Source organism: Anas acuta, chromosome 7 (genome assembly GCF_963932015.1).
Source record: "Anas acuta chromosome 7, bAnaAcu1.1, whole genome shotgun sequence".
Taxonomy (NCBI): Eukaryota; Metazoa; Chordata; class Aves; order Anseriformes; family Anatidae; genus Anas; species Anas acuta.
Genome location: NC_088985.1, coordinates 1228067 through 1245420, shown reverse-complemented (window position 1 = coordinate 1245420; position 17354 = coordinate 1228067). Strand labels below are relative to the sequence as shown.

The 17354-nt window shown below is 45.4% G+C and overlaps 2 protein-coding genes and 1 non-coding gene across 4 annotated transcripts in view; all 3 read right to left on the bottom strand.

The window, feature by feature from the left end:
* The window catches only part of CHUK (component of inhibitor of nuclear factor kappa B kinase complex), a 32379-nt gene extending 29610 nt beyond the window's left edge, over positions 1–2769 (bottom strand). Inside the window, exons 1-3 of the mRNA XM_068687800.1 lie at positions 2569–2769; positions 2397–2491; positions 1267–1381 (exon numbers count right to left, since the gene is read on the bottom strand). Coding sequence (XP_068543901.1) covers positions 1267–1381; positions 2397–2491; positions 2569–2709 — 351 coding nt within the window. The 5' untranslated portion in view covers positions 2710–2769. The remainder of the gene's footprint in view (positions 1–1266; positions 1382–2396; positions 2492–2568) is intronic.
* On the bottom strand, positions 2769–16645 carry CWF19L1 (CWF19 like cell cycle control factor 1). 2 transcript variants are annotated; one of them, XM_068687801.1, is made up of 14 exons: positions 16499–16645; positions 16322–16406; positions 15805–15883; positions 14001–14102; positions 13073–13287; positions 10125–10243; positions 9306–9390; positions 8579–8722; positions 8015–8126; positions 6917–6996; positions 5772–5981; positions 4898–5014; positions 3044–3141; positions 2769–2955 (listed from the first exon to the last, which is right to left on the bottom strand). In XM_068687801.1, the coding sequence occupies exons 1-14, from the start codon at positions 16516–16518 to the stop codon at positions 2811–2813; spliced, it is 1611 nt and encodes a 536-aa protein (XP_068543902.1). In that variant the 5' UTR covers positions 16519–16645; the 3' UTR covers positions 2769–2810. The 2 variants fall into 2 exon arrangements, with proteins under 2 accessions (XP_068543902.1, XP_068543903.1); XM_068687802.1 differs by lacking the exon at positions 2769–2955 and having other exon boundaries at positions 3052–3141; positions 4886–5014; positions 16499–16644.
* LOC137859979 (small nucleolar RNA SNORA12) lies at positions 5179–5321 on the bottom strand. The gene has a single exon (XR_011098698.1). It is a non-coding gene; the product is annotated as a small nucleolar RNA SNORA12 (small nucleolar RNA).
* Positions 16646–17354: the final 709 nt, after the last annotated feature.

Sequence of the window (17354 nt, the reverse complement as noted above, 5' to 3'; positions counted from 1 at the left end):
GCGGCAAAGTCAGAAATCAGGCTCAGAGCCCTAAAAAAGCACAAACAAAAAATATGTGCATAGCCCATATACAGAAGCTGTCTTTATAAAAGATTATGGATGTGTAATGAGAAATTAACAGCTGTACAAAACACAATGCCAAGCAACCGGAAGAGAAGGACTCAATGACGAGTAGGATCAGAACTAAGAAACCATGGCTATTTTTTTAAGGAACAAAGCATTACGTATGATCAAGTGAAATAAAGCATGTTACTTCTTAAATTGTACCACTATCTATGCTTTAGAAATTAAATACTGCACTGAAGGTAGAGCTAATATAACCTCAAATTTCTTGGGCTCCAATTTACCTTTAAGTGTCCCCAAAACTTTTCCATAAATACAACACCCAACTGTCACCATTCTTTGGAATTTTCTTTGCAATATGCTACTTTCGTGCGCACCCACTTCCTTTAACTGCCAACCTTTCAGCCTCTTAATGTCCCAATAGTTTCAAACAACACTAAAAAATAAAATGAGACTAAATAAGTTACACATTAACTGCTGCCACAGATACGCAGTTACTGCATTCAACATCTGCTCACATTTCCTAGTTCGTCTGCTATGTAGCTCCAGAAATAAAACCAAAATTTAACAGAAAAAGTTTCCCGACTGCTTAAATAATCTAACTTCTAAGCAGATGTTAAGCAACAGAAATTTACTTCTTCATCCATACACAAACAGCTGCTTCCTGAACTTAACTATCTACAATGGAGATGGAGCATGAGCTCCTCTCTGGCCATGCAGCTGCTGCCTTCCTCTTGAGTGCTGCTGCTTTGCACAGGGGGCAGTTCCCAGCTCAGCAAGAAAGAATCTGCTAAAGCCTCTGAAATCCTAGTGGCCCCAACCCGGTACGAAAGAATTCTTCCTTAAGCAATGCAACACCAGAGAGACACAAATTAATTTTAAACAAATACAGACACAGAGCAACAAAGCCAGACACAGTGGGTGCTAGGATCTAGGCTGCAGGAAGCTTCACTAATGCTGAAGCAGTTCTGTGAAAGGATACACTGCTTCAAGATAAGGTAATAGGGATTGCTGTCTGTCATCTGGCTTCAGTAGTGCAAACCTTACTTTCCCACTCATGATCACTGTACATTTACTTCCCTGCACTTGTACTAAAAAGAGAAGTGCCACAGAACGTACAGGGTTTCACAGATGACCACAGCTATGGACACAGCATTAATCGCACTCATTTTGCTACACAGTGCAAAGCAAAGCAAACATTACCTTACGGAGGTCACCCCCTGAACAATACTCCATTGACAGACGAGGAACACCATTAACAAGAAAGTTCATCTCCTCAGGAACTTCACAGGCTTTTACTACATTGGGATGGTTCAACCTAGGCACATGGAGATCTTGATGAAAACTCCAACTCCTCTTTTGGAAGAAGGGGAATAAGAATTGCCAGCTAACCAGGTTTTTTGTTTCAGGTGTAATTTCTGTTCCCCAAACATACCCCTGCTAAGAAGTGCCACCTACCAGTTAGTATGCAATTGCATAAAATTTCTACTTTGTGTCATTCCTGACCACTGCAGGGGGGTTGGAACTAGATGATCTTTAAGGCCCCTTCCAACCTAAACCACTCAATGATTCTGTGACTCTATGAATACAGAAACCAGCAATAAGCAGAAATATCTCAAAGCCAAGATATAAGACTTTGATGGTAAAGATCCAGGTTTCTTAATTCCTGCACATTCCCTGAAAAGTCATTTTGTATGTGTCTCTGCATACGGGTACAGCCTCTTTCTGGTCCAGGGGTTTCTTGAGAATATTGTCTAACTATATGGGGGGAGATGGAACCAGGTGGGTGAAACACATGTACACTAGAAAGGATTCATTTCTGCAACTGAATTCTAGCAGGGGTCCCCCCAGCTACCTCTAATTCACTACTGCTCAGAATAATGACGGAATTAGATGATCTTTAAGATCCCTTCCAACCAAAACCATTCTGTGATTCTGACAAACGTATCAGGGAGAACCTGAGGACAAATTCCTCTTCTGTACACATCCCAACCCCCCTACAAGCCAACACAAGAGCAGCTGCAGACATGTGTCTGAGTGTCTGTGCTCGGCAACTAACGGGTTTCTATGAAAACGTTATCGGGAGCGGCAACCACCCAGTCCCAGCCCAGGTTGTGCTCTGAAGCCTCCTTGGTGAGTGGCCTCCTTGGCCACCAGGCCAGCGAGGCGCGGCAGGAGAGCTGGGTGGGACAAGGGCTGCTGGCAGGATGCACCGACCCCCGCGTCCCCAGGATGGGGTCAGGCGGCCCAGGCCTCGGCACCCACGGGGAAAGCCCCGGCCCGGGGCTGGGAATCGCAGCTGAGGCGACTCAAGGGCCGTGCTCCGCACTCACTTCTTCATGATGTCGATCTCGTGACACCAGCGGTCCTTGTTCTTCACGCTCAGCTCCAGCCGGCACGACTTGACGGCCACCTTGGCTCCCGTGTCCTGCGGGACGCAGCGCCGTCAGCGGGCTCGCTCCCGGCCCCGGCCCCGGCCCCCCGCCCGCCGCCGCCCGGCCCCACCTGGTGCTGGTAGAGGCACACGTTGCCGAAGCCGCCGGTGCCCAGGCGGTCGCGCATCTCCCAGAGCCCGCAGCTGGCCGCCGCCTGCCCGCGCGGCGCCGAGCCGCTGCTAGGGGGGCCCCGCTCCGCGCCCCGCTCCATGGCGCCGCAGCCGACTCCGCGCCCGGGCAGCTCCGCCTTTATTGCCGCGTCAGCGCCGCCGCCCGCCCGCCCGTCCCCCCGCCCCGCCCGGCGCCCCGGCGTCACTCCGGCAGGGCCAAGTCGAAGGGCTGGAAGTCGCGGCGGAAGGCGCGGGCCTGCGCCGCCTCCTCGGCCCGCCCCGCGGCGCAGCGCCGCCAGTCAGCGCGCTCCGGCAGCGCCAGCAGCGCCGGGCTGGCCAGCACCGCCCTGCGAACACAACGGGGCCGCCTCAGCGCCGGGCAGCGGCCGGCGGAGGGGCCGGGGGAAGGGGGAGAGGGAAGAGGGAGGCGCCCACCTGCCGAACTGCAGCGGGAAGCTGCGGCGGATGCTGTGGAAGAGCTTCTCGCCCGTGTCCAGCTCCACGTAGAAGTATGGCGTGCCCGGCCGTGCTACCTGCGGCGAGGGGAAGAGGGAGGCTGAGGCCTGCGCTCTGATCGCCAAACGCCCCCTGCGATGGGTTTCCCTGCCGATTCCTCACCACTTGCCTCCCTAGGTGCCAGGGGAACTCGTGTGTCCCCCAAGCACTTCTCCGAGACTATACAGACCCAAAAGCTCAAGCCTTTTAGTTTGAAAACACATGCAGAGCCTATCCATGTCTGGTAGCTACTCTAAAGAGCAGACATTGCCTCACAAGAGGCTCCAGCTCCATTACTTTTACACGGGAGCCCAACAAAACAAGCAAACCCAGACTGCAGCACGCATTCCACACTGCATCAGTGGAGATCTCAAAAAGTTAACTTCCAAATCTAAGAAAGTGGTGGATTGAAAAGTCTTAGGAAAAGAGGCAGAGGGAACTAGGGTTTCGTAGCCTGGAGTAAAGGAGGCTCAGGGGAGACCTCACTGCTCTCTACAACTACCCCAAAAAAGGCCGCAGTGGGGTGGGGGTCCATCTCTTCTCCCAAGCAACCAGCAAGAGGGTAAGAGGAAATGGCCTCAAGTTGTGCCACAGCAGGTTTAGGTTGGGTATCAGGAAGAATTCCTTCACTGAAAGGGTTGTGAAGCAGTATTTGGACAGGCTACCCAGGTAAGTCCCCATCCCTGGAGGTATTTAAAAGATGTGTAGATGTGGTGCTTAGGGACATGGCTTGGTGGCAGACTTGGCAGTGCTAGGCTAACGGTTGGACTTGTTGTTCTTTTCCAACCTAAACAATTCTATGATTGGTTTCTGCTGGGTTCACAGTCTACGCTTGCCACACAGGGCACTGGACAGAACACTACTATAATATTTGTTGCAGTTTAATTCTGCAGATAGCACTACAGGGACATTAAATAACAGAGCTTGGGTACAAATGATCAGAACTCCCTGGCTAAGCCATCCCATGCTAATATGCCATATTGTAGAGGAAGAAAGGAAAATTACATGAAGAGAGTACATTTGTACTTCTCAGCTGAGAAACTGGCCTCAAAGCTTGCATGGGTGGCTATAAGCAATTGTAATGACTAAGAAAGCAACCAGCATGCACAGTGGATGTTGTTTCAGGCTCCTGCTGCAGGTATGGACTCCCTGTGACCACTTGGTACACACAGAAGAACCCTAAGTCCCTGCTGACTCACTTCTCTCACCATAACAGGAAGATTTAAAATTCTTATCTGTTGGAAATTAAAACTACCTGATGTGCACTGACACTGGAAAAGGGGTTGTTGATCTCAGGACGAGTAAGTTCAGCAAGCCTTACACAGAGCTGAAGTAACATGACAAGGGCTATTTCTTAAATCCCTGCCCTCTGAATCATGTTTGTACATCACCCTTGTGTCTTAGCTGTATTTTGAGTTTTGCCTCTAGCAAAAGCCATGCTGAGGAAACCAGAGGACATCTTAGCATTCCGCATTGTGACAGAAGTGCTAAAAGAACCTAGAAGCACAGACGTGTGTCAAATGGAAAGAAGACCCATGCTTTAGGCCCTCCATAGGTAGTCAACAAATGCTGTAGGCAGACAAACCACTTAATTTTCAGATAAACAATGCATCTTACACTGTTTACAGGAACTTTACCTGCAGCAGAACACATTTGGCATGGGGGCTCCAAATCGAGTCTACCATGGTCTGCCTCCAACAGCTTAACCTTACCCCACAAAGTGATCTCATGGGGAAACAGAAGCCCCAACAGGGCAGAGGTGAAGTAAAGTGGAAGTGAAACCTTGTCTCATACTTGCGTGATATCCGAGTGCTCTGGGATTTCTAATAGATCAATCTGTTGCTCCCGTGCCTGTGTAATAAAGGACTCTTTAATGTCTTCGGAAGTACAGTCCAATGGGACAGGAATTACCTGGAGAGGGGAGACAACATTTCCAAAGAGATGAGTGAAACAACTCAAAGCAAAAAAAGCATATCAATCCATCATTGGAGCTGGTATGCTCCTCAGTTCTGATCAACATCATCAAACAGGAATGGTGAGCACCTCCCTGTACAGACTTAAACTTATGAGAGATTTTCTGTGGGAGGTGAGCAAAAAGCTGAAAACTAGGAGTCTGAAGAAGTTCTCAGCACAGCCTCCCTCCTTTCTGATCTCTGTGGTAGTTCAAGGCCGCTCTGATACAGTAACAGATCTGCCAACTCCAGAAGCTACCACAAGGAGCCAGTGACTGATATACATGGAAAATAAAACCAAAGGGTTGGTATGACAATGACCAGAGTTCTGCATATATCCTTAGATTTTCAGTCTACTCCAGTTACACTGTGAGCACCAAGAGCCTCTGTATCCATGGGAGCCTATCAGAGGAAGAGCAAGGTCTCGTAACTTGTCTGGAAATCATGTGGGCTTTTAAAATCAGGTCCAAGGGAAAAGTATTCCTTATTCATTCAACACAGTCAACACTGTGCTGCTGTACCAGGAAGAATTTAAGGGCTGTGGCAGAACCATCTCACTGGTTTTATTTTTATTTTGCCTGTATCTGTGGGCAGAATGACTTCTCCCTGTACTCTGAAAAGGCACAGAATGAAGAGGGAAAGCTGAAAGTGAGCTTTCTCTTTCAATTTATTCAAGCGCAAGGTTATACTCTCTTAAGGTTACACTAAAACCATACCTGTAACTGCAGATGCTGACTCTTATAGTTTCTTTCAAATAAAACATATCTCTTCCCCTTGCTTCTGAAAAATTCCTTCAGGGCAGATTTGTACTTGGTCACTTCTTCCATCACCTCTGGAGACAAGTCAACCACCGACTGACAGTGCCCAATAGGCAAAATCAACACGTGATCAGGTAGCAAGCCACCTTTGGCCAGAGCAAGATAACACTAGAGTGACACAATACACAACAGTTACTCACTGCAAGCAACACTTACTGGTGTGCTGTGCAAATTTACTTGTGCTCTCCGGCTGTGCTCTAGGTATCCCCCAGCCTAGCTGTTTTACCTCAGGAACAGTAGTCTTTTACCCCATGTCACTTATTAGGGATTGTCGAATAGCAATCAATAAATTACTAGCAGAATGAGAAAGGAAAACGAACTGCTGAATTTATAAATAAATAACACTCTTCTGAATGCCAGAGAATGCAAGGTCTGCAGGAAAACAGCTGAGTGAACTTTACCACTGCTGCTAGAATTTCTCATCATGACAGGAAAATTCACTTGAAAATTTATACCTACTTTTATACTAAAAACATGGACAAAGGTGTCCTAGGAGTTTGAAGTGGATTATTCCATACAGTAGCAACAACTTGAGTCAACAAGTTGCTCAAGTAAATATACCAGTGACTTAATTAATCTCCAAGATGTACTTTGAAATGTTGGCTTAAAAGCCGTCTCATCTTCTGCTTAATCTACATGTGACAATATTGGAACCAATCAATGCAGGGGCTTTTGGCATAATTCCAGACAGTACACCCCCTTGTCAGCAAGGTCTCAGTTTACACCAAATTCATAGTGGAAAAGTTCTGAATTTAGTAACTGAAGCAAATCATGAAGACTGCTACAGGAAGAACTCAGCTCTGCTGATGGAGCAAAATGGCCACATTTCATACTTGAAAAGACTTCTGCATATATACCTATGTCTTCCGTGGAGGTGTGTGTGTGTGTGTGTGTGTGCAAAGTAACTTAAAACAAAAATAGGAGTCAGTTCCAAACAGATTGTTTTCTTCTTTTTTAACATTTAAAATTAGAGACAGGTATTTTATATTGCCACGCATTAGCATGATTCTGCTGTCATGTCGGAAACTGCTACGGGTACTTACATGCGTGCCAATGCTAACGACCAAGTGCTTCTCCACTTCTGGGCTGGCAAGGCAGAACCAGCAAGGCCCTGTGGGCTGTGCTTTATTGGGAAAGGAAAAATAACAGGTTTTAGATAAAAGCTCATTGGTCAGAACAAGGTCTGGCAGAGCTGAATTTTCCAGCCACCTTTACCAGTTGATGCAGTGCTGAAGATGTCAAAAGGTCACAGCCCTGGGAAACAGGATCTGGCCAGAGAACATTAATTCCCATTAAGTGCTCTAATTTACTGGAAGAGCACTATGTCCAAGAATTTTGTGATTACAGCTCACTAATAAAAAAGCACCACTCAATTCAAACACAAATCAAAATGAGTTAAAATTACTGTATAGATATAAGGGTGCTGTCAAACACACGTGCTTGTTTTGGCCTGTTCATCACACTCAGAACATCTGAATTCACACACGAATCGCAATACTTGATCTGATCTTTAATATAAACTAACGGCACTGATAACCTAGGCCTCTCATTAGGGTTAAACACTACATTCACACCCTCCACCACAAGCTTTGCACAGGAACAGACAACCAGCTTTGCAAATGCAATACATGATGGGGCTCTCTCAAGAACCACAGGAAACCAAAGGTCCAAGACAAGGGTTCATTTCCAAGCAAAACAGTGTATTGAGGCTCCCTTCGCACAACATGAAACTCCGGAAGATTTTGGAAGTTATATGAATGTGCACAAGAGCACGCTATGTCCCACAGAACAAGCTGGTCTGCAGAACTGCCTGCTGTCAAGTGGAGATGCCGGTCTGGTTCACAGCGTAAACGGCATTAGCCCAAGACTCACAGTTCAACTAACTTTTAAACTATATTTTTGACTCAGTTCAACTAACTTTTAAACTATATTTTTGACTTTTCTTCCATCTGTTTACTGCCAGTTTTTTAGGAAACAAGGGATTGCTCATTCCTCTGTATACCTACATTACCTAGTACATTTGCAAGGTGATATCATAGAGAGCCCAACAGCCTGAGAAAAATGAGGAGGTCAGATGGTCCAATACCTTCAAAGAAGCGTTTAGGGGAGGAAAAAAAAAAAAAAAAAGCATCCAGACTTACAGGGGGTTTTGGCTTGCTTAGGTTGCGAGTTCCCTCTTTCTTTCCCATCTGAGGGACGTTTCTTTCCTTGATGTTTGTTCAAATCAAAGAAAAACTGACACGCTGGTTCTTCCTGTTTAGAAAATGAAAATCAAAACCCATTCATTGTATCTGCATCCCAGAGTCACAGTGCATACAAGGATCTGCTGTTTTCCTGAAGAAGTGTATAGCCATCTAGAAAAACCTCAATATCCTGGATCAGAACGGCTTCAACTCTCCCACTCATGCAATAGCCTTTGCCAGCCTGGATACATAACCTCAATCAGGGAAAGAGTTATGGGAGAGCTGCCACAAACTGCTACATTTCCCTGCATAGCCTCATGTCCAACATTCAGAATTGGTCAATTCTACAGATGATTCATATCTCTTTTCACTTCACAGCCAGTGCTAAAATGATGGCTTTATCTCTTTGTGGCTAGACTCACAGCAAACTCACATGGAGTCTGAAATCATTTGAGTAAGCAGTAATTTAAGACAGAACACCTGAGCACAGAGTGAAACCAGAGCAGCTTAGTGCAGCAGTACCTCTGCACACACAAGTGCTTTTGTGGTCTTCTGTGCCTCCTTTCGTGACTGTCGGTATGGATTTTCTGTGACGTCTTGTGGCTGTTTCACTAGCTCTGCAGGATCCATCAAGCTCATTGGAACAATGCTGAATGCGTAGAGATACTGGAAAGAAAACAGACTGCTCAAATGCAAGAAGCTTTTGCCACGACAGTAGCTCTGAAGAGGTTAGTTCTAAACTACCAAGATGTCCCTCTATACCAATATTCTGTAACTTTCTTGAGGGGAGAAGAGAAACGGATTAAAAAAAACCAACAACAACAAAAAACAACCACAAACAAAACACCCATCCCACCCCAAAAGATATTTTAAACAATTTGTAAGGGTTCTCATAGAACTTTGCTTTTTTCCTAAAGCAGCCCATGGGAAGGGAAAATTAAAGAAGCTGAGGAAGGGAAAGGAATGGCAGTTTCCTAACCATTTTCCTCTGCAGCAGTCTTCACAGCTAAATGCCACTCGACCAGGTAGAGAGAAACAAAGGAGTATCATACACATCTTGCAGCCAGTTTTGTTCTGACATGACAGGGGTATTGTTCTGACATGACAGGCAAATGATACGTTACTGAAGTGAGACACCTCCACTTCAGCAGAGCTTTTAAGTGATTTACACTGTCTTCCAACTAGACAAATTTGGGGTTACTGCCCTGTTATTTGTACTTGAGAAAAGAAAATTCAAGAGTGCCAATACCTTTTTCTTGCTTGTATTGCCAACATCAGCAAGAGCAATAAACCTGCTCACATGCTGTGGGGTCTCCTGTAGCACTGTGTGATTTCTGTAGGGAAACGAAATGTGATTGTATTGGCACATACGTAAAAGGACAGTGAGAAAATCACACGTCCTCCATGAAGGCACTCAGATACCACATCAAACACGTGAAAGCCTTCACTGAGAACAAGGAGGTTTGAGAACATAAAGACTCATGGGATCTAATGACCAACAGCTGTGCAGACCAAAATGGCATCTCACTGCAGACCAAACATGGAGCCAAGAGGACAATTCACTAGACTGAGAACAACTACATTTTTGAAGTGTTTTTGCTGTGGCAAGAGTATTATGCAGCATTCACAAAAACAGCCTTAGTTTTATTTGTAGGTTGTTCTGACACCTTCTTTATGTCACTAGTCACATTTTGTATATGAAGTTACAATTGAAGACACCAAACTCTTAAACATATGAGAGCTCTTCCACAATACACTTTAGAGATATACCCCTAAATTAGACTGAACAATTTTGAAATAGGACTCAGGGCAACTAAATTGGCATCAGATTCACAGTGACATACTTGGATCAGCATCATTAACAATAGCACAATTTTTGAGGCAGCAGGCATTATAGCCATAAGAGATATCTGAGAAACAATCTTGACTCATTGTTGAAAGAAGTGAGAGGTTTAAAGGGGTATCATGACTTCATAAAATTACCTTAGAGATTTCCTCCTAAAGAGATTTCCTTCAAAAATTGAACTCTCATTACAAAATAAATGAGATTTCAGAGGGTCTCACAAACCTGTAAGGAAGTCTTTCATAATAGGCCTTCTCCAGTGCAGCAAAGTGATACCTTGGTTTGAGACTTGCAGCTAGATCAGATATTAATGTGGAACCATGTTTCTTGGTATTTATTTTTCCCTACAAAATATAAAACAAGTTTTATTTTAAAAACTCTGTCAGGTTACAGTGAAAAGAAGTTGTTTTATAACAAAATGCTTGCTGGATACTTAGAGGTTATGACTACAACTGTTGCTATTCCTTGTAGCAGGAAAGTAAAAATGGCTTCATCTCTTATGTCCAACCCAAGCCTACTCATTTATTCCATTCTGTGGGCTCAAGGTTTGCATCTACTCATTTCACCAATTCAAATTTGTCCTTTTTTTCTTCTTTTGGTCTCGTGAAGCCAGTGCAGCATATAATGAGTTTTGGCAAACACCAACACACATCAAAATCATTAAAATGAGTTTTAAGCACATGTCCAGAGTGTCAGAGCTATAGTCCATGAATCAAGTGAATAAGAAAATGCTGAAGTTTCCTGAGGAAGCAAAATGTTATCCCACTCCCGTCCCTAAGACATCAGAGCAAACCAAAATACCAACAAAGAGCAGACTTCAAACTGTTATCTTCGGTGAAGGTTATTTTTGTCCTGTCTGTTCCTTATTAGCCTGAAAAGATACTTCATTATTGAGAAGTAAAGTAGAGAACAAGGGAATCTCAGACTTATTACAGAAATCTTCAGATCATGAACTACACATTTCAGTAAGATGCCTATTTTAATATCATTATTAACGTATTCATCTCTTAATCCAAGTGAGTATGTTTTCAGAAATTAATTTTGAAGGAAACCAAGATCAGAACAATATGCTGAACAGAGGATCCTCATGTGGATTTCGAGGCACATTTTTTTTTCTTTAACGTAGAACATCCCTACACCTTGATTCTCTCCAACCACCTAGTCTTGTGGGGTTGGCTTTTTTATTTGTTTCATTGTTTTGTAGATGTTTGCTTTTTGAGGGGCCTGGGAAGACAGTTTTTATGCTTTTACAGGGAGGATCATATCTCCCCCTTTTGCATGTCAGAAGATGCTGAGAAGAAGCAAAAAGTCGTCATTTTGTCATACGTAGCATTCCTCACCAGGGAGGTTTCAGATCATCTTAGTTATGACTGGCAAGTCATTTCTGCCAAGCAAACGTTACAACTGTAAGTTGTACACAAACTAAACACCCTCAAAATTCAGACAGAGGAAGAATCAGACCATTTAGTACAACTGACTGATACTTAAGGAAATAAACACAAACACTTGAAAAGTTTTGAAGGGTGCAGAAAGATGACTTTATATCAAGTAATAAGGGAGGTGGTTAGAACACAGCATTCAACAGAGACTAACGGCATGTGGCATGGCCCCACAATAACTGCATCCAGTTGAATGCAGAGCAAAACCTGTGAGTAAATGAAAACTGTTTACTCTGATTTTTCTATCACAGAAAGATAAAACACACTGAAATTTCACAAATCCACCTCCCCATCTGTCCTTAACTTCATTGCTGAATAAAAGCCAGAACATCCAATGTCCATTTTTCACTCTCAACTTTAGCAAGCCCTTGGAGATGGCCCAAGGAGTGGGATTCAACTTTGATGTAAATGACAAAACTGACAGCTACTTTGGTAAAGCTGAAGTTCAAGAGCATCAAGAATGCTGGGTGGAGAGGGAAAAAGACATACTGGGAAAACACTTGCAGCCCTCATAGCAACATCCACAAAAGGCGAAGGTTGGATCTGGTTCTTCACAAGTAACATTTCTACAGCTCTGGACTTTTGCAGTGCCAAAGGGAAAAATCCTTAAGATATATTCTCTATATCTGAGGCAAGTTTTAAGCAGCAGCCTGTGTTTGACAAGGTCAGCTGGCAAGAGAGGCACCAGGACAGAGAAAGTACAGAGTAAGCCTGATACAAGTTTCCTCTAACAATTAAAGAACTGAAGGGAAGAAATGACTCTTAAACCAGAGCAGTTTCCTCCATCACCTTCATTTAAGACAGCCCTCAACGCTGGATTGAAGTAACCTGTAAAAACAGAGCAAGCAGCTTTTACTTAAACCCACTGATAAGTCCTGCTTTGGAACACTGCTTTGGGGTTCAAGAGACTCATGTTGACTAGATTCTATGTGCAGAGCTACAAGAACAGAACAGTGCCATGAAGGGACTATTAAAGAAAATAATATATGTACAAGGAAAAAAAAACAAAAACACAACAAACAGAATTCAAGGAAATAACTTAGCCTTTCCATGGATTATCACAACTGTGATGTTTCTTAAAAAAAAAATTAAAAAAATAAAAAATTAACAGAAACCTAAGTTTAAGGTAAAGCATGACCAGTTACAGAATGAGCAAGGATTACTCACTCCAGAGACAGCAGTAAAGACATCTAAGGATTAGGATGATTTTTTTTATCTGATGAAACAGCATTAGCACCCTGGCAGCCTGAAGGCTTACAGTAGACTATGGAGAAAACTGCAATCTAGGCTTTTTGTGGGGTCATTTTCCTGCAGTGGGCTTTGCCTTTGCACAACCAAGGCAAACCAAACATTTCCACTTGAGCCTTCCAACTGCAATGCCAGGATCTCAAGGGGGTCAAGTCTGTAGGACTCAGGAAGACTTTGCTGAGAAAATAATGATTCCAAGGGAGCAGCACTGTGAGGACATACAGCCTCACAGTCTGACCACAGCACCTTGCTGTAAGCTTTACTTATTGGACCTCAACTTTTCTACACAAATGCTAGTAATCTCCACAGAAAGAAAGCCTAAAGGCAACTCTTTCCATGTCCAAAGGCAATTAACCCCCAAAGCCCTTACCTATGTAAATTCCAGCAAAGAGAAGGGTCCTTCTGCTAACAGCTAGAACAAGCAGAAATGCAGTCATTTGCTAAATTTATCCAGAAACTCATTCCACTAGAAAACATAAGACTTACCGGACTGTTGGCAAAATTCCCCACATCTCTGGGCCATGGAGACGTCAGCAATATATCCACACCCTTGAAGTTTGGAGTTGATAACAAAGATGTTTTTAATTCTGTCACATCCTTTGAGCTAAAGCTGTAGGCAGGAGCTGGCTCATCCTGGGACTCAGTGCCACTCAGGTATGCAATCTGCAGTCCAGAGGTACTGCTGAAAACACCTCGACGGCCTGCACGAATACAAAGGCAAGCACTTAAGAGATTACTTGCAGTGTTTAAATCTGATCTGTGTCGTAAACAGAGGACCAAATTTAGCAGTCATGCCTTACTTTGACTGAAACTTTACTTATGGATAGATCATTTTCTATGTTCATAAACATGCTGTAGTGCAATGGCAACAAAGAGTGCAACAAACCCTGATGACAGTACAGACGACATTTAGACAACTCCCAGTTCTTCTTTCCTCACTGTTACCTTACCTCCCAAAAATCAATTGATATCGAAAGCTTGGTATAAAGACTGAATAAAAAAAGCCAACTGGAAGTGCCTTCATTTGTTACTATTTTGTCAGGCAGCATTCTAGAAAGAAATCAGCTTTTCATTTTGCTACAGCTTCATTACCTTTAAAGATGATACTTACCTCTGCTACTCCAATACAGTCTTATAACACAACAAAATCATGCTTCACATAGAAAACCTTCACCGCACAGAGATGGACACAGGACAGGAATAAATTGCTCTCACACAAGACTCTAAACCACTCTTTCTTTTGGTTAGCAAAATTCAGAGTGTTAGAAAACAATAAAAAACTGTGCTTTTTCCCATTTTACAGAGCAGATATCAGCCTTTTAATGTGAAGTTCAACTCCAGTCTTAGCGTCAGAAGGCTTGAAGCAGTAAAATCAGAAAAACTTCATGAAAGCATTATCACTCGACTATATTACCTAAATAAGTGATGTTCTCAGCTAATTCACAGCCACTGGAGTCTGGAAAATAGCGCACAGTCTCTTGGTTATTAGCGCCAAGCACAAAGGTTTGAATTGGAGCTGAGGGAGAAAAGACAATTGGTCAGGCAATTGGTCTGGTGTAAATCAAGTACATTAAGAGAAGCTCAGTCCACATGTACTAGGAATCACAGCCATCAATTCACCATCCAGACACCCCTTCCTTCAAGTGGGCTGAAAAGCAATAAGCCCAGAACAAGTATATAACTTTCCTTCAAAGTAAGGCCCCCAAGCCTGCTGCTTCAAAAAAAAAATGCTTACCTCACCAGCTGAGAACAACCTCTGGTTTAACTACAACTAGCTCTGCCATCTGCATATGATGTTCTGTGTAGGAGCATCATCTGCTCCTATATGATCCACAGCTCTAAGAATACACATTTTCCCTAGGGTGATGTTAAGTAAATACACAGGGACACCTGGTGATTCACTTTAAGCTGATCTAAAATCCTGTGGCTACTGAAAACCTGCAAACCACTGATATTTTTATTAGGGGAAAAGGTCAAGAACATCACAGTTTTGATTCACTTGGCAGAATAACTTGTTACATTATATAAGGTAGAAATTCTTTACTCTGAGGGAGGTGAGGCACTGGAACAGGATGCCCCATCCCTGGAAGTGCTTAAGGCCAGACTGGATGGGGCTTTGAGCAGCCTGGGCTGGTGGAAGGTGTTCCTGTGCATGGCAGGGGGTTGGAATTAGATGATCTTTAAGGTCCCTTCCAACATAAACAATTCTGTGATTCCCTCTCAACATGTGCACAAACCATGGCCCTTGCAAGGCCAGGAACTAGTCGATATATGTTAAAAATAAAAACAATGTGAAGTACCAGTTTTAAATTCTCTAGAGCTAAGTGATCAGTAAAGACTGTACTTATGCTGTTTGGATAAATCAATTTTCTCAAGCTACTAAAAGTTAGAAAAAGCAATGGCTGCTGTCAGAGAAACCTCCTGTAGATTTCCTGCCAGACCAGCATGGCAGTAAGCCTGTCAACATCTCACGTGGTCAGGCCATACTAAGCTTTTCCCTGAATGAAATCCAGCAATAGCTTTCCACTTTGGAGCACAGAGCTGCAGCAGTATAGCAACTCTGTCACAGCTCTTGCTCGACTTGTGCTTGAAGTTCCAGCTCCCACCACCAAATGCTATGAGAGACTGATTAGCCTCCCTATATTAAGTCCTTATCTATGAGTTGCATACAGGACAACTGTCGTCCAGACAGCTCACACAAGCCAGGGTGTAACTCTGGTGAGCGTTGCAGAAGCAGAGATGAACAGGAAAGCCAGAACCCTAGCTCCCTTCTGGCTCTCCTTGTGCCAGAGTTAAGAGCCAGAGCAATGCTGAAAAGGAAAGAGGAACAAATACTCATAGAAGTGTATCATGAGAGAGCATCTCCCTTGTAAGAGCCATGTGGAAAGAGGCAGAGGAGAAGCCCACACAACATTTTTCATACCCACAGGCAGAAAACTACCTTTGATGCCCAAGCCATGAAAGGACCACTTGGAGACATAACATCCTCGTGCTTCTGAGCACAGAACTGGTAGTGGAATGGGTTTGATTTTAAAATAAACCCATCTTTCCCTCCTGCATGACATTTTCCTACTTTAGCTGAGTTTAACTACTCTCACATTACAACCTGTACAACTGAATTCAAACACCTGTCACAATGAAGCAGGTAAGTGGGTTGCTAAATAGGACAATCCCCAGCACATTAATGCATATGCCATCCAGAACAACTTCTTCCTTACCTTTCTTGGCCCCTGTGCGATACTCTGTCCATTCAGGGTCTGAAGGAGAGCCAAAGAAATTCCCAACACACAAAAGCATCTAAAAACATTGCATAAAGTGAGAGTTGCTACAGAACCACAGCAAGGTACACTCACAAAGATGTTTCACCACACCATGACACGCATCTCTTCAATACCATTTCATTTGGTAAGGAAACACCTCTCTGCTCTTTGATGTCACGAATTAAAGGCGTAAGGGAGACTTTACTGCATTTAAACCTAAAAAAGGAAGAGTTGCTCGCCCGCACGCCCAGCCTGCAGCCTTCTGCTCCCCCAGCACCTCGGCACAAGGCCAGCAAGGCCGACGGCCTGCAAAGACCCCGCCGCCAGCCCCCTTGCCCGCGGGCACGGCACAGGCCGGGGGGGGGGGGGGGGCGGCCAGCCACCTCCGGGACAGCCTCCGCCCCGAGCCCGCTGCGGGAGCCGAGCGCGGCGCCGCACCCCGGCACCGCTACCCCCGCCCCGCCGCAGCCCTTACGTCGAAGCGGCCGCTCTTGTCCTGGATGGCCCGGACCCGCCCGAAGAGCGCCTCCAGCCGCCCCTCCGCGTCGCCGCACGCCAGCCTGCGGGAGACAGAACCTCAGCGGTTGCCGCGGCACGACCCCGCCGCGCCTCGGCCGCCGCTTCTCCCCCGCCCCGAGCCCGCTCCGCTCACACGCGCAGCGGCGCCGCCATCTCGGAGCTGCTCGGCCCGGCCGCCCTTCCGGGTGCACCGCCCACAGCGCCCCGCTGTCGCCACCAAGCGGGAGAAACAGCGGCAGCCGGGCAGTAGCGGCTGGGCTCGTCCGCGGCGCGGGGCTGTGCTGGTCTCCCGCAGCGGTCTCCGGGACTCGCCTGATAGGCAGTAGGAGTCGCTTGCGTGGATTTACGAAGGGGAAATCTTCTTCACCAGCCTGGTGAAGGTCCTTCTGCAGCTTGGGGGCTGCCTGCAGCCTCAGCACAGCCGTAAGTGGCGCAAAATCGGTGGGACCGTCTGAGAAGGCAGAGGAACCTCACCAGCCTGAAAGAAAACTCGTGGGGTTCAGTTAAAGGAAACACAAAGCTCTGCCCCTGCGGAAGAGGAGTCCCACGCACTAGGATGTGCTGGAGGCGACTAGTCGGAAGGCAGATCGGTAGAAAAGTCGATGGGGCTGGATGGGATCCACCCGAGGGCACTGAGAGAACTGGCAGAGGAGCTGGCCAAGCCCCTATCCATCATTTATCAGCAGTCCTGGCTATCGGGGGAGGTCCCAGCTGACTGGCGGCTAGCAAATGTGACACCCATCTACAAGAAGGGCCGGAGGGCAGACCTGGGAAACTACAGGCCTGTCAGTTTGACCTCAGTACCAGGGAAGCTCATGGAGCAGATCCTCTTGAGAGTCATCATGTGGCACTTGCAGGGCAAGCAGGCGATCAGGCCCAGTCAGCATGGGTTTATGAAAGGCAGATCCTGCTTGACGAACCTGATCTCCTTCTATGACAAAGTGACGCGCTGGGTGGACGAGGGAAAGGCTGTGGATGTGGTCTACCTT

Bases quoted from the DNA above. Each gene is read 5' to 3' on its own strand.
- CWF19L1 (XM_068687801.1), bottom strand. From the start codon at position 16,518: ATGGCGGCGCCGCTGCGCGT. The intron at 10,244-13,072 runs GTAAGTCTTATG...TATATTTTGTAG, and splicing joins GGAATTTTGCCAACAGTCCG to GGAAAAATAAATACCAAGAA. The intron at 2,956-3,043 runs GTGGGCGCCTCC...TTGTGTTCGCAG, and splicing joins TTCCCGCTGCAGTTCGGCAG to GGCGGTGCTGGCCAGCCCGG.